General features: G+C 35.9%; 4 protein-coding genes across 10 annotated transcripts; 3 read left to right on the top strand and 1 right to left on the bottom strand.

Moving 5' to 3' along the window:
* The first annotated feature begins 11,146 nt into the window (after nucleotides 1–11,146).
* Nucleotides 11,147–13,725, top strand: LOC18008584 (probable serine/threonine-protein kinase PBL7). The gene is made up of 6 exons (XM_006391336.2): nucleotides 11,147–11,714; nucleotides 11,902–12,159; nucleotides 12,238–12,419; nucleotides 12,507–12,586; nucleotides 12,671–12,818; nucleotides 13,214–13,725. Exons 1-6 carry the CDS (start codon nucleotides 11,294–11,296, stop codon nucleotides 13,550–13,552), a joined length of 1,428 nt encoding a protein of 475 aa, XP_006391398.1. The 5' UTR covers nucleotides 11,147–11,293; the 3' UTR covers nucleotides 13,553–13,725.
* A 421-nt stretch (nucleotides 13,726–14,146) lies between these two features.
* Nucleotides 14,147–17,327, bottom strand: LOC18008441 (probable fructokinase-6, chloroplastic). Its single transcript, XM_006391335.2, has 7 exons — nucleotides 17,016–17,327; nucleotides 16,329–16,531; nucleotides 16,020–16,232; nucleotides 15,208–15,405; nucleotides 14,977–15,114; nucleotides 14,744–14,860; nucleotides 14,147–14,475 (listed from the first exon to the last, which is right to left on the bottom strand). The coding sequence occupies exons 1-7, from the start codon at nucleotides 17,170–17,172 to the stop codon at nucleotides 14,341–14,343; spliced, it is 1,161 nt and encodes a 386-aa protein (XP_006391397.1). The 5' UTR covers nucleotides 17,173–17,327; the 3' UTR covers nucleotides 14,147–14,340.
* A 1,695-nt stretch (nucleotides 17,328–19,022) lies between these two features.
* LOC112085231 lies at nucleotides 19,023–22,986 on the top strand. Its single transcript, XM_024154394.1, has 9 exons — nucleotides 19,023–19,568; nucleotides 19,650–19,969; nucleotides 20,048–20,123; nucleotides 20,207–20,587; nucleotides 20,643–20,666; nucleotides 20,747–20,896; nucleotides 20,960–21,504; nucleotides 21,595–22,801; nucleotides 22,843–22,986. Exons 1-9 carry the CDS (start codon nucleotides 19,023–19,025, stop codon nucleotides 22,984–22,986), a joined length of 3,393 nt encoding a protein of 1,130 aa, XP_024010162.1.
* A 1,577-nt stretch (nucleotides 22,987–24,563) lies between these two features.
* Nucleotides 24,564–26,509, top strand: LOC112084116. 7 transcript variants are annotated; one of them, XR_002898096.1, is made up of 4 exons: nucleotides 24,564–24,751; nucleotides 24,920–25,194; nucleotides 25,305–25,572; nucleotides 26,101–26,509. XR_002898096.1 is itself a non-coding variant. In XM_024153062.1 (3 exons), exons 1-3 carry the CDS (start codon nucleotides 24,633–24,635, stop codon nucleotides 25,503–25,505), a joined length of 339 nt encoding a protein of 112 aa, XP_024008830.1. In that variant the 5' UTR covers nucleotides 24,564–24,632; the 3' UTR covers nucleotides 25,506–26,509. The 7 variants fall into 7 exon arrangements, 1 of the variants encoding a protein (XP_024008830.1); XR_002898095.1 differs by having other exon boundaries at nucleotides 24,920–25,205; XR_002898093.1 differs by having other exon boundaries at nucleotides 24,920–25,205; nucleotides 25,662–26,509.
* Nucleotides 26,510–27,189: the final 680 nt, after the last annotated feature.

Here is a 27,189-nt window from a genome sequence, read left to right as displayed (position 1 = left end):
ATCATTGGACTTAATGACCCTGGAGGAGTTTGGACACAGAATGAGCAAAAGGTTAAAGCAATTGCGATAGACTACTTCCGCAATATGTTTCAATCATCGACGACTTCAGATATCAAAGTCTCTCTCAATAACCTGCCAAATGGCATCTCCCCTGAGATGAATGAGAGATTGTGCAAAGATTTCATCCCTCTTGAGATTAAAAAGGCTTTATTTTCAATTCATCCGGGGAAAGCTCCAGGCCCTGATGGTATGACAGCTCTGTTTTACCAAAAATATTGGTCAACAATCGGTTCTCATGTAATCAAGATGGTTCAAGAGTTCTTTACTTCAGGAATTTTTGATCCAAAAATAAATGAAACCAATATCTGTTTGGTACCAAAAACAGATCGCCCAAGGGATATGGCCAATTTTCACCCAATTAGCCTATGTAACGTCAGTTACAAAATTATCTCCAAAGTATTATGTCAAAGGCTAAAAACAATTCTCCCAGAAATTGTATCCGAAACACAATCTGCTTTCGTGGCAGGGAGGTTAATCTCAGATAATATTTTGTTAGCTCAAGAAGCTTTCCATGCTTTAAATACTCATCCAAGAAGTAAGTCAGATTTTTTAGCCATCAAGACGGATATGAGTAAAGCATATGACCAAGTCGAGTGGAACTTCTTGGAAGCTCTGATGACTAAAATGGGATTCCATAATACTTGGGTATCATGGATAATGAGATGTGTGCAATCTGTTTCCTATAGTATCCTCGTAAATGGACCCCCGACAGGGAAAATAATTCCATCTAGAGGATTACGACAAGGAGATCCTTTATCGCCATATCTCTTTATTCTTTGTACAGAAGTCCTGATTTCTAATATCAAGGTGGCAGAATCAGCTGGCCTTATATCTGGTTTGAAAGTTGCTCAAACAAGCCCAGCGATTTCTCATTTGTTATTTGCAGATGACAGTCTTTTCTTCTGTAAAGCAGATCCCACCGAATGCAACTCATTCCTAGACATCCTCAGAATCTACGGAAATGCATCAGGGCAAAGAATAAACTTTGAGAAGTCTGCCATCACGTTTGGGAAAAAAGTCTTGCCAGAAAGTAGAGAGCTTTTGAAAAATATCTTGGGCATCACGGCAGATGGAGGGTCTGGTAAATACTTAGGCCTCCCAGAGCAACTCCAAGGATCAAAGACACAAGTTTTTGCGTATATTCGTGACCGACTCCATCAAAGAATTAATGGATGGTCCGCAAAACTTCTCTCAAAAGCGGGCAAAGAAATAATGATTAAATCCGTAGGACTAGCAATTCCGACATTTGCAATGTCATGCTACCTATTTCAGAAAGAGCTTTGTAAAAAGCTTACTAGTGCTATTTCCAACTTCTGGTGGAGCTCAGCCTCTAACTCCAAAGGAATGCACTGGATTGCATGGAACAAACTGTGTTTGCCAAAACATGATGGAGGATTAGGCTTTCGATCTCTTGAAGAGTTTAACCGGGCCTTATTGGCTAAACAATTATGGCGTCTTGAACAACACCCAAACTCCCTTTTGGCTAGAGTGTTAAAAGGCAGATATTTCAAGAATTCGCACCCGTTTAAAGCCCCCAAAGCATCCAGGCCATCCTATGGCTGGAAAAGTATGTGCGCTGCGAAAGAGTTAGTTCTAAAAGGTGCTCGCAGAACTATTGGTACAGGAACCCAAACCCTAGTCTAGGAAGATCCATGGTTACCTGATACATTAGCTCGTCCACTGAAAAGTGTCCCAGGGATGAATGACCCTCTTTTACTAGTCTCTGATCTCATCAACCCTGACACAAAAACATGGGATATTCACCTCATCCGGGATGTCATAGACCCTGGGGATATACCCTTGATACTCAGTATCCACATAAGTCACACTCCTAATGATGATGGATACTGTTGGAATCTCTCAAAAACGGGAGTATACTCCGTACGATCGGGCTACAAATTAGCACGCTCTGAGTTAGACGAAGAAACAGCTTTCATCTGCCAACAACCCTCTTTAAATCCCCTAAAAAGAGAAATTTGGAAGCTTAAAGCACCAAAAAAGATGTGTCACTTCTTATGGCAAATGCTATCTGGAGCGGTGGCAGTGAAAGAGCACCTAACCAAAAGGCATATAGGAACGGATCCCAGCTGTCCTAGATGCGGAGAGGCAGAAGAAACTATCAATCATACCATATTTTTATGTCCACCAGCTCTCCAATGTTGGGCCCTATCATCAATTCCCTCTGCGACAGAGGTGTTCCCATCACAAAATCTCTACGAGAATGTGGATTACCTATTACAAAACATCCTAAATAGAGAGGATTTTACAGAGGCGACTAGGGTGTTCCCTTGGCTTGTTTGGTATATTTGGAAAGCACGTAATGATAAGTTATACAATGGACAAGACCGATCTCCATCTGACACACTTGATCTTGCACTACGGGAAAGTGAAGCATGGTTCTCAGCTAACCAAGATACGGACTCCATTGATCTTTCAACGGAAGATATAGATTCTCAAGTTATGGATCCACCAATTTTCACATGTCGAATAGATGGATCTTGGAAAGAAGATAATCCCACAAGCGGTGTGGGTTGGATCTTGCACCTTCAAGATGGATCTATAGACCTCCTAGGACTACAAGGAAGTAGCCGAGGAATCTCTCCTCTCCATCTCGAACTACTCAGCCTAATTTGGGCTTTCAGATGTCTAAATAGACACAACTGATACTGTAATTATTTTGTTACAGACTCACAGGAGTTAGTACAAATGGATACTAGACCAAAAAGAATGGCCAGCATTTGCAACAGAACTGCAAGAACTTGAGGAACTTGGAGGCTTCTCCCCCGACATCAACATTGTATTTGAGCCGAGAACCAGAAATCAACAAGCGGACTTCCTCGCTAGGAGCGCTCGCACCTGAAATCGTGTTTTCTCTTATGTGAGCACGTCGGTGCCTTTCTGGTTAGATGTTGAAAATTCGCCTTTAGCGAATCTATTTTAAACAAATGTATTATCTTGTGACAAAAAAAAAAGAAAAGCCCAAACTTATTCAACACGTAATGTGTAAAAGGATAACGGTCTTAATTAATAAAAATTAAATATGTGATATTGTAATGAAGTCCACAAAAAGAAAAGTAATGTGTAAAAAAATAACAGTATTTTGAGATAACTGTGAAATAATTTTAATCAAATTTGACAACATAAAACTTAACATGTGTTCAACTATTAAGGCATCTCATAATTATTTTATTTGTACTATATGTTAGAAATTACTATTTTATAAGAATATAATAAATGAAATTCAAAATTTAATTTATAAACATATATATATATATATTCATAAATTATCCAACATAGTAAATGCATCTTTTCTATACAAGTGAAGGAAAAAAACAAGTTATGAGACTAAAATAAAAGCAATAGGCTCAAACAATTGGAAATAAAAATACAACAAACAAAAGAAGATTCGATAAACTATAGAAGAAATAACAAATTATTAAAAATAGAAAGAAAAAATAACAAATAAAAAGAGAAGGAAAAGAAAACGGAGAAAAATGAAATTTACAAAGGTTTAAAGGGGGTGGAAAGAGAAATGAAATCAATAAAAATATGTGAAGAAAACTAAAAATGGTGAATTAAGAAAGTATAAATTATTATAAAATCAGAATTTTGATGAAAGAATTTGATAAAGCATTAGATGCAAGAGATAACTAAGATCATCAAAAAAAAAATCTTAATAGAAAAATGTAACAGCTATTAAAGTCAGATTAAAAATATTAAAATATATTTATTTACAACGCAAAATGAAATCTGTATTTTCAAACGCAAGAAATTCCAAATGCAACAGAGATTGAAGTCAGATTGAAAATATAAAAACATATTTATTTACAGTACAAAAAATGCATGCTAGCAAGAATTATAAATTTGGAACTCTTTACATAATAAATCTGTATTAACAAGATCTGCATATAGCGTGAAATTTTCTTTTACTATATATAAAGCGCCGATATGAAATATTTAATTTAAATGTTTAACTTCGTAGCTATTTAATTGTTTCATTATGTAACCCTTTTTTTTTCTTTTCTTTTTTTGGTTCTAAGTTTCATTATGTAACCTAAACCTAATAAAGTCTCCTTGTATGTGTAATTGAATGCTCAGGTCCAGTGACTCTAGTCTGTGGCGAAAACCAGATAAGCCATCGTTTAGGGGTTTTTCTTAAAACATTTTTTAGTATTTTGACATATTACTTGGTATAATTATAAATTAAGAATTACCCATTGTTTTAATTTCTCAAAAGTGAATATAAAGTAAATTGCTTATAATGCTTACACACTTTTTTTTTTTGTATTTGTTGCCGATTTTTTGCTTATTTTGTTTGTTTGTTTGTTTGTCAAATTGTTTTCCTTCTTTCTGTTTCAACTATAGAAAAACTCAAACATATTGATGGGGTTGTACTCACAAATTGTCTAGCTTGATTTGATATCATAAGATTTTTAAATTTAGAAAGTGTAGTCACATATTTAAATACATTTTGTTAGTATATCCACAATCGTTGAACCTATATGAACATTTCACTATTCTATACTTTTCAAATTCGAGTCTCTTTTATGAGCTCAAATGAAATAAATGGCTGGATTAAAACAATACTAAGCATATGATATTAGATATACATTGAAAATGCATACTCGAGTCTCTCAAGTCTTTGCACATCTTTAAGAAAAATTGATACCACCATTATTCTATAAACAACGTAGGGGCTCCTGGACTTACCGTTACAAATTTTTCTTGATGATGGAGGCGTAGGCTGTGAGTTACAGTAGTGCTCAAAATCTAATGCATTTAGCTCATTAGTGAACATGAATTTAGCTCACACCCAAAAACTAGCATAAAAATGGAATATTACCACACACTAATTTATTGTCTACAATTCCCGCAAAATGTTACTGTAGAACAACTCTAACAGTGCTTATACAAAAAGGAAAAAAAATCTCTTAAGCACAAGTATACAAATCTCTTAATTCGTACATCTTAGAAAAAAAATTGCTAAAGTATACAATGTAATTCGACGAATTCGTACATCTTTCCCACAATTTTCTAGATCAAGTATACAAATCTCTTAAGCACATGAACAGACAAACCCAAAATGTTGGTTGGGATGCTCCATAGTTGGCTGGTCAAGCCATTATGCTTATCATGCATGGATGTAATGTATTGCACTGCACCCTCACTGTTGTCGGTTGCTATCAAATCCTCTAAAACTTCTTCCCGTACCTGATTATTTTTATGTTAAATTATTCAGGTGTATAATATTAGGTAGTAACATACAAGATTAGAAAAATTGAAAGAATTTTGTTAATATATTTACGTAGTAAGCTTATGATCGTTAGTATTTGAGGATAATGTGGATATAAATGGCGTGAGCATAAAAACCGACGACGTTGATCACAAAGCTCAATAATTTGTCCGTTATTACACCATAGTATATTAAAGCCTTGTGCTCATCAAAGTACAAATGTACAAAATGCAATCGTCCACTGTCAACTGTTCAATATCATCTACGTTTAGTGTATGGATAAAAAGAAAATATTAGAAGAGTAACCAAAAAAAAGTACACCAAATTTAACTTTTATTTTAGGCTATTGTTGGAAAAGAGTTTTATTATTATTAGATTAACTAGGTGAATACCCGCACATTATATGCGGATTTTGCTTTTCAAATTTATATACCTTTATATTTTTGTAAAAGTAAATATAATCAATATGTTATTATAAACAATTTTAAAAATTAATTTAAAAATACATACTGAATATTATTAAATCATTGAGAAGATAAAAATAAAAGAAATATTTATCAGTATTTTTAATTAATTATAACATAAATTCTTGTTTAATACATAAATGTTATTTAAGAGTCAATAAAAAAAACTTTTCATTTTTTTTGAAAGGATTCATCAGTTTTTTTAATTAAGTATAACATAAATTCTTGTTTAATATCTACATAAATGTTATTTAAGAGTCAATAAATTTTTTTTTTCTTTAAAAGGGTTAAAATTTAATATTAAAAATTTATTAATTCTTTTTTTTTAAAGAAAATGTAACACATGTCATCTCCATATGAATCGAAAATGATGAGGTATCACTCATATGGAAAGAGTTGATCCTCTTTTATATATAAGATAAATAATCGTTTGTGTATTTGCTTTCATAAGCTTTATGAGATGGTACCTCGTAGAAATGTTTACAAATATATACCTTGTATAATTTACAAATATTCCACCAAGATGCACTTGTATATGTTATTTTTAATTAATTATAACATAAATTCTTGTTTAATACATAAATGTTATTTAAGAGTTAATAAAAAAAACTTTTCATTTTCTTTGAAAGGATTCATCAGTATTTTTAATTAAGTATAACATAAATTCTAGTTTAATATCTACATAAATGTTATTTAAGAGTCAATAAAAGTTTTTTTATTTTCTTTGAAAGGGTTAAAACTTAAAATTTAATATTAAAAATTTATTAATTATTTTTTTTAAAGAAAATATGACACATGTCATCTCCATATGAATCGAAAATGATGAGGTGTCACTCATATGGAGAGAGTTGATCCTCTTTTATATATAAGATTTGTTTTAAAAGTTGCCATTTATTATGATATTAGAAATCGCTAAAATATATATTTTATAATTACTTTCACGATTTATAGTATTTACATATATCTTTATAAAGAAAAATAAAACATGAGAACAGTAATCAATAAAAATGCGTTAAATTTAAAATTTATTTTAAATTCTTGCTAGAAAAAAAATACTCGTATTAATATGAGACTAACTTTACAAACATGAGAGATGAGAAAATATTAAATGTCGCACGAACTACTCACAAGGAACAAGTCCTTGATAAATTGCTCCTATGGGGCCATTTGAAAACAAGATGATACTTTAATTGACTTATCTCATTTACTTGTAAACTTAAAAAAAAAAAGATTTAATCTAATGTTCAGATTTTCTAAAGTTCTAGAAAATAGAAAAAGATCAAAAAAATTTTAGTTATTAGATGTATAATTGATTACTCATAGAAAATAGATGACAGATATGCACCGATTACCACTTAATTCAATTTTCTTTACAAATTTAGCATTTAATTTGTTTTTTTTTTTTGGTTTCTTAGTGTGTAAATTACAAAAATTTCTCTTCTTTTGTCTATCCGTGTACCGTCCACAGACGTATATGCCGTATTGTACATGGGTTAAATTGTCCTGAATAATGACAAAATGCTAAGAAACTATGAACTATAATTAAAGTGTTAAGAACTATATAAAAAAAAGAAAGTGCCAATATTTGCAAAAGTACTCCTTAGATAGATCTAGGAAACTAATATTGCAAGAACGAAAGTACCATCCTACATTTTATACAAGCTTAAAAGGTAACAATGTTTTTTTTGTCTAGCTTGTTTCATCCTCTTCTATTAGGAAACCCTTATTTTAATGGGCTTAGTATACCTTTATCAGGGTTCATTGGCTTAGTGACTAAAATTCTGATACCACCAAGATAGAGAGAAGAAATGAAGGAAAGAGTGTGCATATAAATCAGAATTTCTAGGCTGACTTAGTACCGGAGGTTGGAAGAGATTATGAGTGGAAGGTGTAGAAGCCGTTCATTAAAAAAATGGAGGATTGCTTTAAGAACCTTAAAAAAGATGGTAATTAATAGAATAATCTCACAATCTCGAAAATACTAGAACAATCTTGCTTTTTAAAAAATCCTAATTTTACCATTCGGACGCTTTGGTTACAAAAAACACAATTACGAAAATGCCATTATTATCTAATTTCTACGCCAGCAGGAAAAAAATGCGCTAAAAAATAAATCTACCATCGTTAATGGTAGAGATATTTATGTTGATAGACTTACACGTTTGTGGGTACATATATTATCCGTTGATAGATTTGTGTAAATGTTGGCCTCTGAATTCAAAAATATTGGTAGATTTGTAAAATGTTGGTAGACTTATTTTTGGTAGACCTATTTTCAACATGAAGGTAGATTTGATTTTGTTGGTAGATATAATATTTTGTTGGTAGATTTTTTGTTATGTAAGATAGATTTATTTCTATTTGGTAGATATAATGATGGAAAGTTGATTTTGGTTGACGAAATTGATAGAGTTATTGACCTTTTGAAGTAGATTTGTTTTCGTAAACATAGACTTATTTTTGAAGAATAAAAATCTACTACTAGATATTTAGATTCATAGTGATAGATTTATTTGTGTATATGGTAGATTTAAAAACGCTTAGTAGATTTGTTATTGCGAAGTAGATTTGTTTTCTGAGTGATAGACTTATACTTACATTTTCAAACATGAGATTTGTTTTCTGAGTGATAGATCTATTAGACAATGTAATAGAGATATTTGGTGGTGGTAGATTTTTTTTCAAAAAATAGATTTTTGGGTAATATAGTAGATTTATTTTTCATTTTGTAGCATTGATGTTGATAGAGTTATGTGAAAATTGGTAGACTTTTTAAAAATTGGTAGATTTATAAAATTTGATAGAGTTATTTTCCTGCACTTGAAGGTACACTTATTGATACAAATTTACTTTTTTATCCAACAGTTATTACCAAATTTTCTACATTTAACCACCGCATTAACTACATCTAGGGTAGCCGCCCTTAAGTGTTTGTCGATGATTTCTCCTGTATCAGATGCTCTCTTGATGTTGTATCTCTTTCACCTCATGGTGGTTATAAGATTCAATTTAGTTATATGCTTTTGAAGAGATCTAGTCCCAAGCTACCCAAAGATTCACCACCGGTTTTTGTTGCAAATCCTCGACAATTTGCCGTGTTTTTACGTCACTTTGAAAACGAGACGATCAGCCTATGCGTCGAGGTTAATGACAAAGCGGCGAGTAATGAGCTGAATGGGAAAAGATCTTCAGCTTGCGAGGATTTGTGTTGTTATGTAATAGACTTGTGTTGTTTTGTAATAGATTTGTGTAGTTTTAAAGTAGACTTATGTTATATTTATACTCTACCATTTGACAAGTCTACCACTTACTGCCAGAAATCTATCATTCAGTTGTCAACAAATCTTACAATAAAACAACTCTACCATTCAGTTGTTAAATAAGTCTATCATTGATTTAAACCTGCTTCAACAATTGCAGGAATGGTTCGTCCATGCGACCAATCTACCAAAATAAATAGCAAATAACCACCAACAACGCTACAACAAGAAAATGGTCATCTCAAGGTACAATCCTTAATCTATGAGCTGAAGGGTTTGCCTAAACAATTCTTCTGGTAACTCGTCCTTAGTCTCTGCCGCATATTTCATCCATATCGTAGCAACTGTGTCATCATTAATGCCATCCATGGGAGATCCGAGAGCCCAACATTCAATAAACTTCAAAGTATACACCCCACAATCGCCAATTTGATTGTTTTGAGGGATATCCTTCATGACGTAGGTGTGAAAGGTTTGGTCGTGTTTCCACTCGTCATGAAAACATTGACAAAGCAACAAAAAACTCGGGGTCCGACGTCTCATGGTGCTTAACAAACCAGGACTGCATTATCACAATAAAATGACAATGAAATCAAGTACAAAGGTAAGTCTACCATACGAGTCTACTTAGTCTACCATACGTGTCTAACAAGTCTACCTAAGAATAAGTATACCTAACAATTACACAACAAGTCTACCTAACACCAACACATCAAGTCTACCTAATACCAACACAACAAGTCTACTTAATTCCAACACAACAAGTCTACCAAGATTGGATCAATGAGACCCATTATATCGGCAAACTTGTACAAACTGAACCTGAGTAGTCTATCACCGATTAAAGACCAAATCTCATTACACGTACAAGCAGGATTCAAGAGTCAGTAAGATACTAAACCATATTAATACCTAAACCATAATTTAACAACTCTACCGTATACTAATAAACAACTCTACCATTATACCTAAATATTAAAGTCTACCATACATATATATGAACAAGTCTACCAGTAAAAACTCTTCGACGCACGTCGGTTCTGAAATCCTTCAACGAAAAGAACCGCTTGCTGTAACACAAACAAAATTAGGGTTACACAACTTCTCTTTACTCTTCTCTGGTGGTTGTTGTCGCTGACAGAACCCATAACGGTGAAGAAACTCGATTTTAAAAACCAAAGAAATTAAAACTTTGCAAATTTTTGGAAAACGAACTGATGATTCAAATGATGCTCACCGGAGACGCAGAACACGCTGATAAGAAGGACGGAAGAAGCACAGAAGAACCAGACCGCCGGAAAAGACGTAGAAGTTTCGGTCTTCGATCGCCGTCGCCGTCGCCTTCTAGGGTTTTCGTCCAATTTGTTTTTAAAATCGTGTGTACACAATAAATTTATGAATTTCAGAATTTCGAAAATTTATTAAAACAATTTTAACGATTTTCTGTTTTTAAAATATATTTATATATTTTTGATTTATGAAAATATAATAAAAATCAAAAAAAGAAAAAACAGATTTTAAATTGTCAGAGGTTACACTGTCTTTTCTCTGATGGTGAGATTAGTACAGCAAGAATGTAAGGGTAAAGCATCATTCTAGCAAACTGACCTGTTTGTGAGGTCATTCTAGTGTTTATTCTCTTAAAAAAAAAGAAAAAAAAAAAGAAGGAAAGAGTGTGATGAACATATAAAAATGTTCTTCTTGGTTTTGTAAAGTAATCAAAGACATTGGAAACTTTGTTTTGCTTCGAATACTTACAAAAGTATTTTTGAGAAGCAAAAAAAATAGACTACAAACTAATTTTCCATAATTTATTCTGACCCTCTTCCTCTTGTGGTCGTGGGCTCCCTCTTTGAGCATTTAACAATAGCTTTACCAACTAATCTTTCTATATCAATGAACACTAAAACTCTAACAATTATTCAAACAATTAATTATACCCAATTATCTTCTCCAACTGTAATCCTAACAATTATTCAAAATAATTAATTTATTCACAATTATCTTTCTCCCTCCGCTCTTTTTCTTCCTCCAACATCACACCAACAACAACAAACAATACATCATCTTCTTCTTCTTCTTGAAAATGTTATTTGATTTATGATAAAGCTTCAAAGAATTCACTTTTCACTTTTTAAAAACTAAAATAGAATTCTTGTTGTCACTTTCTTTCTGCTTTTTTTTTCTTTCTCTCATCATGTTTTCTAGGTATTTGATTTTCTGATCTTCTTTGAATCTCTTCACTAATCAAAACCCATTTGAAAAAGAAAGAAAAAATGATTCTTGATTCTGGTTTCGCTTGTTTCCTCTCTCCTCGAGCAAGAGCAAGCTCTCAAGAACACAACAAAGCTTGGCTTTTGGAGGAAACAGGACCAAAGCTTATGGACTCAGACCCATATTCAGTACACTCTTCCTTTAGGTTTAGTCTTTGCTCGCAGGTGGAGCTGGAGAAGATGAAAAGGGAGGAACCATCGTCGTCGTCGTTTTCTTGTCGGAATATCTCCGTGACCGAAGGACCTGCAACGGTTCTGCTGGTGAATTTGGAGAGTGAGGCTAAGGAGACAGAGAAATCGACGGATGAGATGAATTGGTCGAGGGCTGTTTCACTCGAGAAGAGTATTTCTCCGGTTGCTAATACTACTTTGATCCGGTTTAGTTACAGCGAAATCGTCACCGCAACGCGCAATTTCTCAAAAGGTAAAACCTAAAATTTCCTCCATGTTTATGATTGAAACAGTTGATCATCTGTTAGCATTACTTTTGCTTGAAGTTAAAGCTAAGTTGATAGATCCTAGGTGTTCAATCCAGATTTTGGTTCGGTTTTGATTGATTTTTTTAATTGATAAGTTTTGGATCTACATATACAATATTGCAATTTGGTTAGGCAGAGTGTTGGGAAGAGGAGCTTGCAGCTATGTGTTCAGGGGCAGAATCGGGATTTGGCGTAAAGCTTTGGCCATCAAGAGACTTGATAAAGAAGATAAAGAATCTCCAAAGTCGTTTTGCAGAGAGTTGATGATTGCAAGCTCTCTTAACAACCCTAACATAGTGCCTCTTCTAGGGTTCTGTATCGATCCCAAACAAGGGCTTTTCTTGGTGTATAAGTATGTATCCGGTGGCAGCCTCGAACACTATCTACACGGTAATTATAATTCAACAGATCATTGGATAGCAAATTGTGCAGATATTGACGGGTTTTGTTTGCCTTTCGAATGTTTAGATAGGAAGAAGAAGAACAAAGGTGTGAAGGTCTCATTGTCTCTGCCTTGGTCAGCAAGGTACAAGATCGCCTTAGGCATTGCAGAGGCTATAGCCTATTTACATAATGGGACAGAGCAATGCGTTGTGCATAGAGACATCAAACCCTCCAATATTCTTCTTTCCTCAAACAAAAAGCCTAAGGTAAAGAGACTTGAACCACTTTTTGGTCATTGAACAGCTTCAAAGGTGTTCTTCTTTAACCGCAACTCCTTGTTCGGGTTTTTGCAGTTATGCGATTTTGGGTTAGCGACTTGGACAGCTGCACCTTCAGTTCCTTTCCTCTGTAAGACAGTGAAAGGCACTTTCGGGTATCTAACTTGAAAAACCTTTTGATGTATCATAAACTCGATCAATTCTATGGATCTTGCAACAATTTTGGAACTTCTTTGCAGTTATCTAGCTCCTGAGTATTTCCAACACGGCAAGATATCTGATAAGACCGATGTTTACGCGTTTGGAGTCGTGTTACTTGAGCTAATAACTGGTCGGAAGCCAATCGAAGAAAGAAGACCATCTGGTGAAGAAAATTTGATAGTTTGGGTAAAGTGGTATCTAATCTTTTTTGCATCTTTTCTTGATAACTACTAGTAAACCAACCTTATTGACTTTTTGGTAGTTGTAGCAATCTAATTATCACAAAGTCTCATTACTAATTTTCTAGAAATGGAAAGGTAAAAAAATTATTATTTCCAACTAAATAAATGTAATTTCATATGTGACTCAAGCTGCTAAATTCAAGTTTAGGATAAGCTAGGTTGAACTACAAATTCTAGTTCAAAGATCAAACTCTTATACTGTTCACGGTTTAGACTTTTCTGACAAAACAGAGATGGTTAAGTGTAGTTTAAAGCATTAAAATTTGTCTAGGAACCATTTTTAGGTACACTTTTGGCTGCTTCAATGCCTTATAAAAGATTGTTGATGATTTCTTGCAGGCGAAGCATAGAGGCATGGAAGCTATAAATGAGTTCCTTGATCCAAGACTGACATGTACAAGAAAAAACTTGGGTTTGATCGAGCGTATGATCCGAGCTGCGAGAGCCTGTGTGATTAACGAGGAGTCACGTAGACCTGGGATGAAAGAGATTCTTTCAATCCTGAAAGGCGATGAAGGGTTGATAGAGCTAAGGACGTTTTCAAGCCGAAAAATACCAAATCTTTCGGGTTTTATCGAGTGTTATCCGCAGTTGCAGCGGACAAAATCTGAGATGAAGAGTCATCTTGCCCTTGCGATGCTTGGAGTAACGGAGTTTAAAGAAGATGGTTGCTTGTAGGTAAAGGTAAATAGTGGGAGAAAGAAGATGATGAGTGTAAATATCAGTGGTTTGTTGTCAAGTGTGAAACTTGTAAATGTTTCTTATTGTGAAAAACTCAGTTTGGATTTTACTCAAAGGGTTCGGTTAAAAAAAGGGAAAATGGGATTTATGAAAGTCATCATTGGAGTATATATTTGGATTTAAGCTTCAACAAAAGGATAAACAAGAACGCTCCAAAGTCAAAACGTTAATTTGTTGTTGTATGTGAAACTATTGAGTCTTGACTAATCAATATTTAGAGTTTAACGGTATTATCTACTCATTTATACGGTGTATTGTTGTATAGAAGTATTTAGACACTGAATTAACCATAAAATTGTTTGTTTCAAGTAAATTCTAATTTTTTAGTATCGTAGATCTCTGTTCATTTGACAACCATTAATAACAGCGACCAACAATATCGATCATATGAGAAAACAATGTTTAACAAGACAAACGAAAAGAAAAATCAACGGAAAGAGAAGCTTACCTTTGTGCTGTTTCTGATATGTGATATGTCAATTTTCCTCTTTGTTTTGCTTCTTTCTAATTCAGTAAACTAGAGAGAACTAATAATAATAAAAAATACCTCTTGATTTGACATGAGATAGGCTTAGTTACTTAGCTACTAGCATAAGAAAACAATGGCATGATACACTAAATAGCTATGATACAACAACAATAACAACAACAAATACAAATCTGTGAAACAAAAAAAAGAACACGAATCTGCTTACATTGTTTCTCATTTTGATTTTTGTTTGATGTTAGATGACAGGTTTGAGTAAGGCCTCAAGTACAGCTTCTTTCGTGGGAAGTGCAGGAATTGCGCCTCTCTCTTTAACTGTTAAGGCCCCGCATGCATTCGCAAACAATAGAGCCTCTCTCAATCGTTCTTCGTCCTGTGTCAAACAACTCAGGTTTTTTCATTTTGTGGTCATGAATGGTACAATGTGCTTTAAATCTGATAAAAACAAAGCTACGAAACTGCAATTCTTATAAATTTAGCCGATCACTAACTGCTCTTTAACTAACTCAACACTACTGCTACATCCACTTCTAGGCTGGTTATAGTAGAGCTATAGCCTAAACTTCCCTCAAGTAGAGTTACTGTTTTCTTGGCTTATCAAACGCTTTCAAACCCAAAATGACAAGAATTCAAGAAGTTACCTGAAGCAAGGAGAGATCATTTGCTAGTTGCGATAGTATTCCCGCAACAAACGCGTCTCCAGCACCTGTCGTGTCCACGACTTCAACCTTCAATCCACGCACTCTCCCGCAAAAATCCTGTTAAGTTAGATTAGTAATGATTAGAGGATACGAAGTTCACATTACGATACGCTTTAAGGTTTGGACAAGTGTCTCAAAACCAAGAAGGAAGAGAGTGACTTTTCATTTCACACCTTGGTGTAGTATCGACAGCCTTCAGGGCCTTCGGTGACAAGAAGTAGTTTTAGCTTAGGATGGAACAACTTGCGGACAACAGTTTCATCATAAGGATCTTCTCCTTTTGTTAGAAACTCAATCTCCTCTTCACTTATCTTTATAAAAGATTCAAAACAGAGACACAACAAGTTTTCAGTTGAGAACCAAAAGGGAAAATATTATATACCCAAATGTATATAAAAAAAAACCTTTATGATATCAGCAGTGTCCCAAATGCTAAGAATCTCGTCCCTAGCGTTATCCGGAGAAGGCCACAACGGGAGCCTAAGGTTTGGATCATATGAAAGAATCACACCAGCATCTTTTGCAGCTTTTGCTGCAGCAATGTGGGCAGACTTGCATGGTTCTGTGATGAGACTTATCGAGCCGTAATGAAATATCTTGGCCTGCCACAAAAGCAAAAGGACTATGGAATGAGAACTGAAACCGATATGTGGTTTGCTATATGCTATATTATATGCAAACACTTGCAGAGGGGTTGATGTAGAGACAAGATGGATATATAATGGAGACATCAAGGAGTCAAAAGTGTATAATGAAACCACATAATTCAGGAAAACAAAATGTTTAAAGTAACAACTGAACATATAAATATGGAAGATTAGGATCAATTAGTGGAGACATCAAGGACACAAAAGCAACAGTATATGATGAAACCACATAATGCAGAGAACAAAATGTTTTAGGTAACAACTAAAAATAGAAACATGGAAGCTTAGGATCATATCTTCTTTACTTCATCTTGTCCCAATTACTTTACCTTAGTTTATACTATTCACAATATTGCTTCATAGTTTCACAAGCCCCAAAATCCAGTGAATATAACTCTTAAACTTTTGGTATACTGTTATGCTCTACATTAAAGCCTTTACCAGATGAGATCATGTATGAAATGAACAGATCAAGAAAAGATCGAGCACAACTAAAATAATCAATGAAGTTTGATCAAAGAGGACTCAAAATGTATGGTGTTGTGCACTGTATCAAATTTAGTATTTACCTTTTTAATCAAATCATAATCAAGCTCAGATTCTTGTAACAGCATGTCGGCACTGGGATTTCGATAGAACATGAACTCTCGTTCCCCTTGGCTTGTCAAAGTCACAAAAGCTAAAGCAGTTCTGGCTCCAGGATCAAAACGCATGCCACCATTGTTCACATTATTATCCTTTAGAATATTGGCAAGCATATAACCAAACTCATCTTCACCAACCTGTGCACCACAACATTAGCATATTCTCAAGAAACTAAAGAAAGATCGGAGTTTTCGATTTTAAAAGCTGTAAAGTAAGCACAACCTTTGCCTCACCTTCCCAATGAAAGCTGATGAACCACCGAGTCGAGCGATGCCTACGGCTACATTCGCAGGCGCACCGCCTGGAGCCTTCTTGAAAGCTGGTGCCTCGGCTAAAGACAGTCCGCTAGTTGTTGGCACAAAATCGATCAGCATTTCACCAAAACACACCACAGAGGGAGACTCTTGCGTTGAGCCATCGCTAGAGAATGCTCTTCCTTTTAAACCACAAAGCAAAAGCTCTTCAACAACTTTATATATGTAGTCATGTACTCATGTGCATTAGTGCATATGCATCTCTTTAAAAAACATATTCTTTGTTGAATCAAATCGCCAAAAGTAAAAACAAGCATAAAACAAGAAACCAGCAAGTTCTAAGCAGCAAATAGATACTTGAACAGTAAGAATATCTAAGAGATACTTAGATTCATAAATTGCAGCTTATGAACTGTTAAGTATGTTTAAGAGATACTTAGATTCATAAGCAGCAAAAATAGATTTTGAGAGACATCTAAGAACAATTCATGTTACTTTAATTACATACATTTCAATTGCAGCTTAAGCATACTAAGTTAAAACACAGTCATCATCGAAACAATGGATCAAGAACAATCTAGGGATCAACGAGATTCTGCTACTTCAGCATTTCAAGAGAATTTCTGAAATCTTAAGATAATTTCGACTGATGAGAAAAGCTTTAACCTTTGGTATTAGATCGTGAAACTGAGAGCAGCGGCGGAGAAGAGAGACCCGAAGAAGCAGATTTAATGGCGGTACGACGCTTTGAGGATAGTAAGTGAGGAGGATTTGATCGGAGAGTAGGCCCGGAGAAGCAGAAAGTAGTGGCTTGGAGAGCCATCGCCGGAAACGCTGAACGCAAAACGCCTCAGAGATGCGAAAGGTGCGTTTTGGAGACGCTAATTTTTGTTTTTTATGCGTTTAGATTCTGAGAGGGAAGCTAAGTAGTAAAGAGTGAGAGAGTAGAGAGCGGAGGAATCGAAGGCAAATGATGATGACGTTCTAAATTTGGAAAGGTCGTTTCATTACGTATATTGAAGAAAAGGATTAAGATTTTGTATCTGTTAATTTTTGATTTTATGTGTTTATTTTTTAAATTAGTTGCCGACGAAAAATTTAGTCAAATAATGCTGAAACTTTTTTTCTTCCTAATTTATCTCAAGTTGACTGGTTTTGTGACTTAACTCTGCAAAACTTTGTTTATGAGACCATTGTTATTGCTGGTTTTTAGTATAGTTTTTTAGATTTTTTTTAATTAATATAAGAGTGTGTTACCATTAGGTGTATTTTTTTTAAATATAATATTTAAGTACTTTTAAGTTTTAATTACCAAAAAACATATTTTTCTTCTATTTGGTTGACTGATTTTGTGACATAATTTCTAATTTTATCTCAGGTACTTCTAATTTTATCTCAGAGTTGACTGGTTTTGTGACATAACTTTGCAAAACTTTGTTTATGAGACCATCATTATTGCTAGCTTCTAATATAGTTTCTTAGATATTTTTTTAACTAAATTAAGAGTGTGTTACCATTATGTGTATTTTTTGAAAATGTAATATTCAGGTACTTTTAAATTTAATTACCAAAAGACATACTTTTTTCTATTTGGTTAAGACAAATGACTATTTTATTCCTTTTGCATATCCACGTACATAGAGTATAGATAGATGTAACTATATAGATATATATGTATATTTACATATATATCCATATAAATACATATATATAGACACAATTATATAAATATATATGCATATTTATGTGTATATGTTATAGATGGATGTAACTATATAAACATATGTGCATATTTACATATGTATCCATATAGTTGCATATATATGTAGATTCTGTGCAATTTAGTGTGTGGTGGAAACAACCTTTTCTTAATTTTGAAATTAAAAAAAAGGACACGTCAGCAGGACGACTCAATTGGCGATTTTCTACTCTAGGGTTTCTCGAATCTTGCGGCCCAAGTGAGTGCTATAGCGGGCCGAAACACCTCGTTCCACCGCCGGAGGTTGTGCAGGATGCGACGGAGGATGCAGTTCAGACTCGGGAATCAAGCGACTTGGCTGTGGTGATTCCGGAGACACAGGTTTCAGGCTCGAAGGTTGTGGGAGTGGATGAGGAGATCAAAGTTGATGGATCTCAGAGAGGTGGGGTTTCTCGGTCGGTGGAGGAAAAACGAGCAGAGGGAGTTGTGAAGGGGAAGGAATCGAAGGCGGTTCGCAAAGCGGAGAGGGTCGAGACTGGAGATGCGAAGGTGGGAGCTGCAAAAACCTTGGGGAAATCCTGGGCATCTGTGGCCTCGGAAGCCTCCAAATTGCGATCTTATGATGTGGTGGTAGAGGAAGTTAATGGTGTAGACACTATTAATGTTCCTGATAGTGATTTTGAGGATGCCCCGCCGCTGTGGGAAGATTGTTTGGTGGGCAAGTTCGGCTCGAAAGCTCCTCATGTTGGGTTGATACACATGACGGTGAATCGGATTTGGACGCTTGGTGATAAATCCAAAAAGTTGAGGTTTTCGTTGTTGACGAAACCACCATAAAGTTCAAGATTTCTGATCCTACAATTCGGAACAGAGTCTTACGAAGAGAAATGTGGAGCATAAAAAACGTCCCAATGATCATGTCTAAGTGGAGTCCGATTGTTGAATAAGCTCAACCGGAAATCACCTCTATTCCGATGTGGGTGGTGTTACGGAATGTTCCCAGCTCGATGTTTTCCTGGAAAGGACTGAGTTTTTTTACTAGTCCTCTTGGTGAACCGAAGAAATTGCATCAGGATACGTTGTGGGCAACAAATTTTGAGGAAGCAAAGGTGTTTGTGGACGTTAACTTACATAGGAAGCTACCAGAATCGTTTGATTTCAAATCCTCGACAGGTTTGGACACAGTGGTTTACTACGAGTTCCCCTGGATGCCACCAAGATATACTTCTTGTGCTAAATGGGGTCACTGCGCAGCAGATTGCAAAGCGGTGCCTGGTGATAAGATTATCTTGAGCAGACAAACAAAATCTCCAGCTACAAGTCCACAATCAGATATCCGTAGAGATAAGGAAGCCCCTGTGGAAGTGCCTATCTCGATGGAGATTGATGTTAGATCTCGCAAGCAAGCAACCTCTGCTTTATCGAAGGAGAAAGATCTGAAAGGGGATGGAGGAAGTAAGAAACATACTGATACCCCAACTTCGTCTGTAAAGAGGGGAGGAGAGGGAGGTCTGATTGAAGTGTGCTCCACGCGAGAGAAAAATGTGGAGGAGGAAGTGTGGGAGAAATTTAAATCTCTGGCAAGGAAATCACCAAAATAGAGGGAAGTAAACGTGGGAGAGCTTGAGGGATCAGGATCGAGGTTCGCTTCATTATTAAATGAGGAAACGGATCATGATGAGGGGAAGGAGGAGAACAGAGATATTGAGAATGACAAAGACGAAGCTGAGGAATCTGTTGACAATGAGCAGCAGACCCAAGGTGAAATCCAAGAACAGTCTGCAAATCTGGTAGCGAGTGGCCGAGTCCCTCTTCCGAGAGGCTCAAAATTGACACACAAATTTGTAAAGCCTCCCCTAAACCCGAATCCCACTCAGGCTACGGGAAAGAGAAACAAGGGTCGTCCAACTAAATCCAATCAGTAATGTCGGGTTTTTTTTTGGAACTTGAGAGGTTTTAATCAGAAAAAGAAACATAAGATTATGAGTAGTTGGTGCAGAGACTGTGACTTTTTGTTCGGTGGTATTCTGGAGACTCGGGTGGTAGAAAGTAAAGCTGATGGTATAGTTGCAAAGGTTTTTCCAAATTGATCACACCTAAACAACTACGAGGACCATCAGTTGGGGAGAATATGGGTAATCTGGCATGAATCTGTTAGACATACCCCTGTTTTAAAGACAAGTCAGATGATTACGGTTTTAGTGAAATTGCAAGGAGTGGAGGAATTTTATGTTCTTTTGTGTATGGCTCTAACTTCTTGGAAGAGAGGAAAAATTTATGGAGAAATCTAAGAGATTTGGCTACTTCACCGATCTACTGGAGGATGAAATGGATGATAATGGGTGATTTTAATGAGATACTATCCAGAGAAGAGCACTCGGGGGCTGATTCTGGCTCGATTATAGCGTCAGGAATGGAGGATTTTCAAGCAGCTGTTCGCGATTGCGACTTGAGCGATATGGGGTCACATGGACCTCTGCTTACATGGTGCAATAAAAGATCGGAGGGGTTGATATGCAAGAAACTTGATAGGTTGTTGGTTAATGATGCCTGGTTGGATCATTTTTAAAGCTCATACTGCGTTTTTGAAGCAGGCGGTTGTTCAGACCACTTGCGTTGTAGGTTCTACGTTGATGCTACGACTCGAAAATCTAAGAAGCCTTTTAAGTTCTTAAACGTGATTGCCAAAACTTAACAGTTTAAAGATGCACTCAGGAAATACTGGGATTCAACAAACCCTCTGTTCCATTCAACTTCGGCAACCTTCCGTTTTTCAAAAAAACTGAAGATGCTGAAACCAATAGCGAGAGCTGTTTCTAGGGACTTGCTGAGTGATATATCCCGCAGGGTAAAGGAGGACTACGAGTTGCTCTGTTACAAGCAAGAATAGACTTTGAATGACCCTTCGCAGCGACATCAACAAGAAGAATCTAAGGCTTTTGATCGATGGGAGAGGAATGTGTCTCTGGAGGAGAGGTTCTTAGCTCAAAAGGCAAAGCTTCATTGGCTGAAGGTTGGTGATAGAAATAATAAGATATTTCATCGAGCTATAAAATGCAGAGTGGCACGGAATGGTGTCCGAGAGCTAGCGCAAGATGGTGTTTTAATAACAGAGAGGAATGAAATTAAAGAAGCAGCGGTGAATCATTTTCAGGGGTTCCTTAACTTCGCTCCAGATGACATCTCCGAGACAAATGTTCATGATATTCAAGAGTTACTTGGATTCCAGTGTTCAGAGGAGAACTTGTTGAAAGAGGTTACAGCAGAGGAGGTGAAAGGGGTCTTATTCGCTATGGCTTCGAATAAGTCGCCAGGACCTGATGGCTATACGGTGGAGTTTTTTAAAGAGAGCTGGGAGATCATAGGGGGCGATTTTGTGGTTGGGATGCAATCATTTTTCATCAAAGGATTTCTTCCGAAAGGGGTTAACTCCACCATTCTGGCACTTATTCCAAAGTAAGAAGGGACAAAAGAGATGAAAGATTTTTGACCGATATCATGTTGCAATGTCTTATATAAAGTAATCTCAAAAATATTGGCTAACAGATTGAAGCAACTTCTACCAAGATTCATTGCTTCCAACCAATCAGCCTTTGTGCAAGATCGGCTTCTGATCGAAAATCTGCTGCTCGCTTCCGAACTGGTAGCTAGATATCATAAAAGTATTATCTCTTCAAGGTGTGCTCTGAAGATTGATGTTTCAAAGGCTTTTGACACGGTCAACTGGGATTTTTTAATTCGCACATTGGAAGCTTTGAATTTGCCACCTGCAGTTATACATTGGATCGACTTGTGCATATCAACGGCCTCGTTCTCTGTACAAGTTAATGGCGAGTTGTGTGGTTATTTTGGCAGTTCTAGGGGTCCAAGGCAAGGTTGTTCTCTGTCGCCGTATCTATTCGTCATTTGTATGAATGTGTTATCCAAAATGTTAGATAAAGCAGCGATTGAACAGAAATTTGGATTTCATCCTAAGTGCTCTAACATAAGCTTAACGCATCTCTGCTTCGCTGATGATTTAATGGTATTCTCTGATGGGACATTGAGATCGATTCAGGGAATCTTTGGGGTTTTTGATGACTTCTCAAAACGCTGTGGGCTAAGGATTAGTGTTGAGAAATCAACAATTTTTATCGCTGGTGTAACAGACTCTGTTCGAGAGAGTATTTCGCAGAACTTTCCTTTTGAGTTTGGATCTTTACCTGTGAGGTATCTTGGGTTACCTCTACTCACGAAGCAAATGAGATCTCTGGATTATATGCCGCTCATCGACAGAATCAAGGGCAACTTCAATTCTTGGAATGCTCGAGCTCTGTCATTTGGTGGAAGATTACAGCTTCTGTCATCGGTAGTTGCAAGCACTCTCAATTTTTGGTTATCTGCGTTTCGATTACCAGCGGGATGTATTGCTGAAATCGAACGAATCTGCTCTGCGTTTTTGTGGTCTGGTCCTGACTTGAATCTACGGAAAGCGGAGATTGCCTGGAAGAGTGTATGCAAACCACGAGAGGAAGGAGGTCTTGGTTTAAAAAGTATCCATGAAGCGAACGAGGTTAGTCTTTTAAAACTGGTGTGGCGACTAGTAATGGCTGACTCTCTTTGGGTGAGATGGATAAGGCATAATCTAATGCGCCATGGCTCAATTTGGACTACACCAGAACCCACAAGCAATTCGCCGGGCTCTTGGATGTGGAAGAAAATTCTGCAAATGCGTGAAAGAGCTGCAGAGTTTTTTCGTGTTGAGCTGGGAATGGTAGATCCACACTGTTTTGGTATGAAAACTGGTCACCACAGGGGCAGATACTTAAATTACTTGGTGCTAGGGGAATAGTGGATATGGGCATCAGAGAGGAAGCGACGGTTAGTGAGGTATTGAGCTCGCACAGGCGTCAACGACATAGAGTCCAAAGTCTAAACACCATTGAAGATGCAATTTGACAATGCAAAGCTTCAGCTCCGAGCGAACGTGGATGACAAGTTTCTCTGGAAGAGTAAGGAGAACATTTTTAAACCGGTGTTTGATACAAAAGCCACTCGAGAACACATCAGACAAAGATTCCCTCGGATTAGCTGGTCAAAAGGAATTTGGTTTACACATAACAGCCCGTGAAATGCTTTTATAACTTGGCTTGCCATACATGATCGCTTATCAACGGCAGACAGAGTACATCGATGGACACCAAATGCATCTACAGCTTGTGTGTTGTGCCAGGACCCCTACGAAACGCGCTCTCACCTTTTCTTCTCCTGCCCCTACTCGTCGCAGGTCTGGGAAAATTTGGCCAAGGGAATACTCTTAAGAGACTACACAAATGTTTGGGCGGATTTGGTTTCGATCATTTCTAGTCCAAGGAGTAATCGATTACAAAATTTTGCTCTGCGCTACCTATTTCAGATGACTATTCATGTTCTATGGAGGGAGAGAAATGACAGAAGACATGGATCCATTCCAAAAACAGTAGCCACTCTGATCACATTCATCGATAAGGGGATGAAAAACCGCTTTAGATCAATCAGAATGCTTGGTGACACTAAGTACGAAGATGGGTTACAAACCTGGTTAACAACCAGGATATGATTTCATCTGTGTTGTTTTTTTACTTTTTAAAAGCTCTAGCCTATGTTCTTATTAAAACGCTCGCATCCTTGATGTAGAAACGATGTTTTTTTTTCGGGTTTGAATAAATTTAACATTCATCCAAAAAAAAATTTAGTGTGTGGAAGCTGATGAATTAAGGTGGATCCTATGCGATTTAGTGTGTGGAAGCTGATTAGTGAATTTAAGTGGGTCACGTATGTTTTAATATTTTTCTGTAGGTAAATAGAAGATAAAAAGAAAAGAATGTCAAAAAAGTCAAAAAATCGGAGCAAAGTAAAATAAGTTCACCATTTCTAGAAAGTATTTTTTTGGCAATTATACTTTCAAAAAGTACATATAATGGTAATATTCTCTTAAAATAAAAATTAATTGCTGATTTGGTCAAGAAATGATCCTTATTTGGGATTTTAAAAAAAACTGTGTTTAAGTGCATGTGTTGACGACAAAAAAAAAAAAGTGCATGTGTCAGATTTTCATTGGCTAGAATAAATTCTATTCCTTTCTCTTTCTTCTTTTTTTCCAACCATTTCTTTTTCCTTCTCTTTCTTCTTTTTTTCTTCCCTAAATTTAATAAAAATAATTTATAAAAAAACTTTTATAGATTCTAGAGATAATGATGCTCTAAGATCTTGGCAACATAGTAAATTTCATTCAGATTTATAAGAGCAGGTCCAACGCAGGGTTCAGAAGAGTTTTTATGTGGGGCTCTTAACATTTATTGAGTTTAAAATAATTGTAAAAGTTCAATTTTTATTAGAATCGGTTTTTAAAGAAAAAATTTTAGAACCAGTTCTTAGAGAAAAGTTCTTAACTCACATGGCACTTTCTCATTCGTTTATGTGGAAAATTATTGGAGAGACCATTTCCCTCACCATCTCTCGACCATATCGACCATTTTTTTCTTCATTGTTCTTCTCCTAATTTTTTTACCGACGATATCTATCACACCGGCCAGAATCAAGTACAGCCAGTAAGTCCATTCGTTATGACTTCTATTACCAACAGAGTCGTCGCTTCCTGCTTAAACCCTTTAAATTCAGAATCGATAAATCGCCGGTGTGCCATTGCGGATATGCTTCGTAGTACCTTCTACAAGCGCGCACGGTCAGTTTTGCTGTCTCCATTCTCTCTTCTTCAGTACTTTTGTCTTTTTATAGCTGCTTCAATTTTGTTTTGCTTGTTCCTAGTCATCTGCACGAAAATGGATTTGGAGAAAATGATTACTTTTGATTCTCCTTCTTCACACCTGTTTCGATTTTTTTTAATTGGCAGTGAGGACCTAGCTTTATGTCACCGCTTGTTGCACATTCCATATAACGAACCAGAGCCTGACTCAAAGGTGATTTCTGAAATCATTAGTATAGTTTCAAAGAAAGAAGCATCGGTTACTGTTTCTGCCTCCGGGTTAAGCCTTCTTTGCTCGTATGATCATCTTTTGATGAGGTTGTGTGTTTTTGAGCTGAGAGGCGTAATGTTCAGTAATGTCAAATCCCAAATTAACCGAGCTTTCAGTTGATTCCAATGGCTGGATTTTGCTACATTCAAGTGTTAGTTCCTGGTAGATTTTACTTTTCTTGTTGATACTGTAATGAATCACATCTTTTATCTTCAGTTTTTTATTTACGTTTTTTTTGTTCTTGTTTTCTTCTTCTTGCAGTGATGTTCCTAAGTACTGAAACTGGACACTACTTGTATGTTTGTGAAGCCACAAGCTGAGCATATGATCCGGAACGAGGTCTCCAAGTTCAGGGACCAACTTTCTTTCGCAAAGCTGGCTTGTAACAGCGGTCAAAACAGGAGATTACATTACTTGCTTCTCTGCCGTCAATCACTAACCAGAGACGATGCTAATCATTGACTTTGATTGGAGGACAAGTATTCATGCGAAGGACTGGTCGAATGTGGCCAAGAAGAGCCAAGTCGAAGTAAGTTTTCCGCTTGTTCTTTAGTTTTAAAGGTCTTAATTTAGTCAAAGTAAACTCATAGACGAGATAGATGGACAATTCTATGACAGAGGAGAATTGAGGATTGTATGAGGAATTGATAGCTAAAATTAGACATATTGGTGGAAAGTGGTAAGTTATATCTGAACTGAGAAATTCTGTATTCTTTTAATTTCTATGATATGTTTAGTGCATTGTATTGGTTCAAACCAGGCAATGAGTTTGAGTCTGCACATTGCTTAGTGATTCTAAAGACCTCTTAGACCATCTTAATCTGGGTCTCTTGGGCGTTTCTTAGACTAGGATAATAATAATAATAATAATAATAATAATAATAATAATAATAATAATATATATATATATATATATTTGATTCAAGCCCAAAAGTTTTAGAAACGTTTCTTATTTGGGGAACAATAAAAAACGGTCTCTTTTACCACATGTAGTTTGAAAAGTGGCTATTTTGACTGATTTTAACCTGTGTTTACTAATCTTTTTAGGAGTTTTTAGAGTCTTTTTCAGGTTGTTTCATGTGACTATGAGGCTTTAGCTGAGGATTGGATGGTCTAAAAGACTTTGGAGCAAAAAGAGATGAAGCTGAGCAAAAAGGAGCAAATTTCATACGTAATTAAAGAAGTCTTCCGCGGAGCACCTGCTCTCGATTTCGACCTTCTGTGTGGAGCACCTGCTCCAACTGGGAGAAAAATAAGGAAAATGATTTTAACCTAATTCTGGGACCAGAAAGAGAATAAAAAGTCCAGAGCCGCCTCAGAAACAGACCCACGTTTTATAGAACTTTTTTTATGCTTTCTTTTTACAATATTTCTGAACCAGAGAGTTTTTACTTGTAAGTTTTTGGGAGAAGAAATCTGCTATAGTTTGAGAAGAATTCTGAACCCTATTATCTCTTCTGCAATTTATTTCATGAATTCCTTTTCATCTGTTGTTGTGTTTCTTTTCTTCATGTCTGAGTAGATCTCTTAGCTAGATTAAGGTTTTCAAAGGATTTCAAGAGTTAGAGAGTTAGATGCAAATAGGGCTTAAAATCAATTGTCTTCACCTCTGTTGAATTTAATGCTTAGGTTGAACTGATCACTCGATTTATGATTTTAGGTTAATCTATTCATCAAAAGTGTAATAGGTTGTTAGAATTAACATTGGTGAGCGATTTGTCCTTAGCCAACGACAGTTGAAGATAAGGCAAATCTTGAACAGATCAAACCAGATTGTTAATGCTTGTCTGCAATTTTCTAAGTTCAAACGACAGTTTAGAATTTAGGTTGTTAGATAAAGTTATCGATGCCACGACAGTGGGTCGATATGCATTTCTGTTTGAGTTCAAGACTTGTGTTTAACCTTGTCCTGAATAGTCATCTGATTGTTATCTCTGAAATTCCTGCGAATTGTCTTGATCTAGTGTCTGTCGAAATTCGAATTTAAATCATTGTTTGCCGTTTTGTTTACTTCTTTAGTTTTCGCATCAAATCATCTTTGTCTTAGCTTTAATTCAATCCTCGCAAAGTCATAGAGTGCACACTGGTCCTCTGGATTCCGAATCTTTTATAATACAACTACATCACTGTTCTATTGCAGTAGAAA

The sequence above is a fragment of the Eutrema salsugineum genome, unplaced genomic scaffold (assembly GCF_000478725.1).
Source record: "Eutrema salsugineum unplaced genomic scaffold, Eutsalg1_0 scaffold_9, whole genome shotgun sequence".
Classification (NCBI taxonomy): domain Eukaryota; kingdom Viridiplantae; phylum Streptophyta; class Magnoliopsida; order Brassicales; family Brassicaceae; genus Eutrema; species Eutrema salsugineum.
Note: the sequence above shows the minus strand (reverse complement) of the source record. Positions and strands in the feature narration are given on the sequence as shown.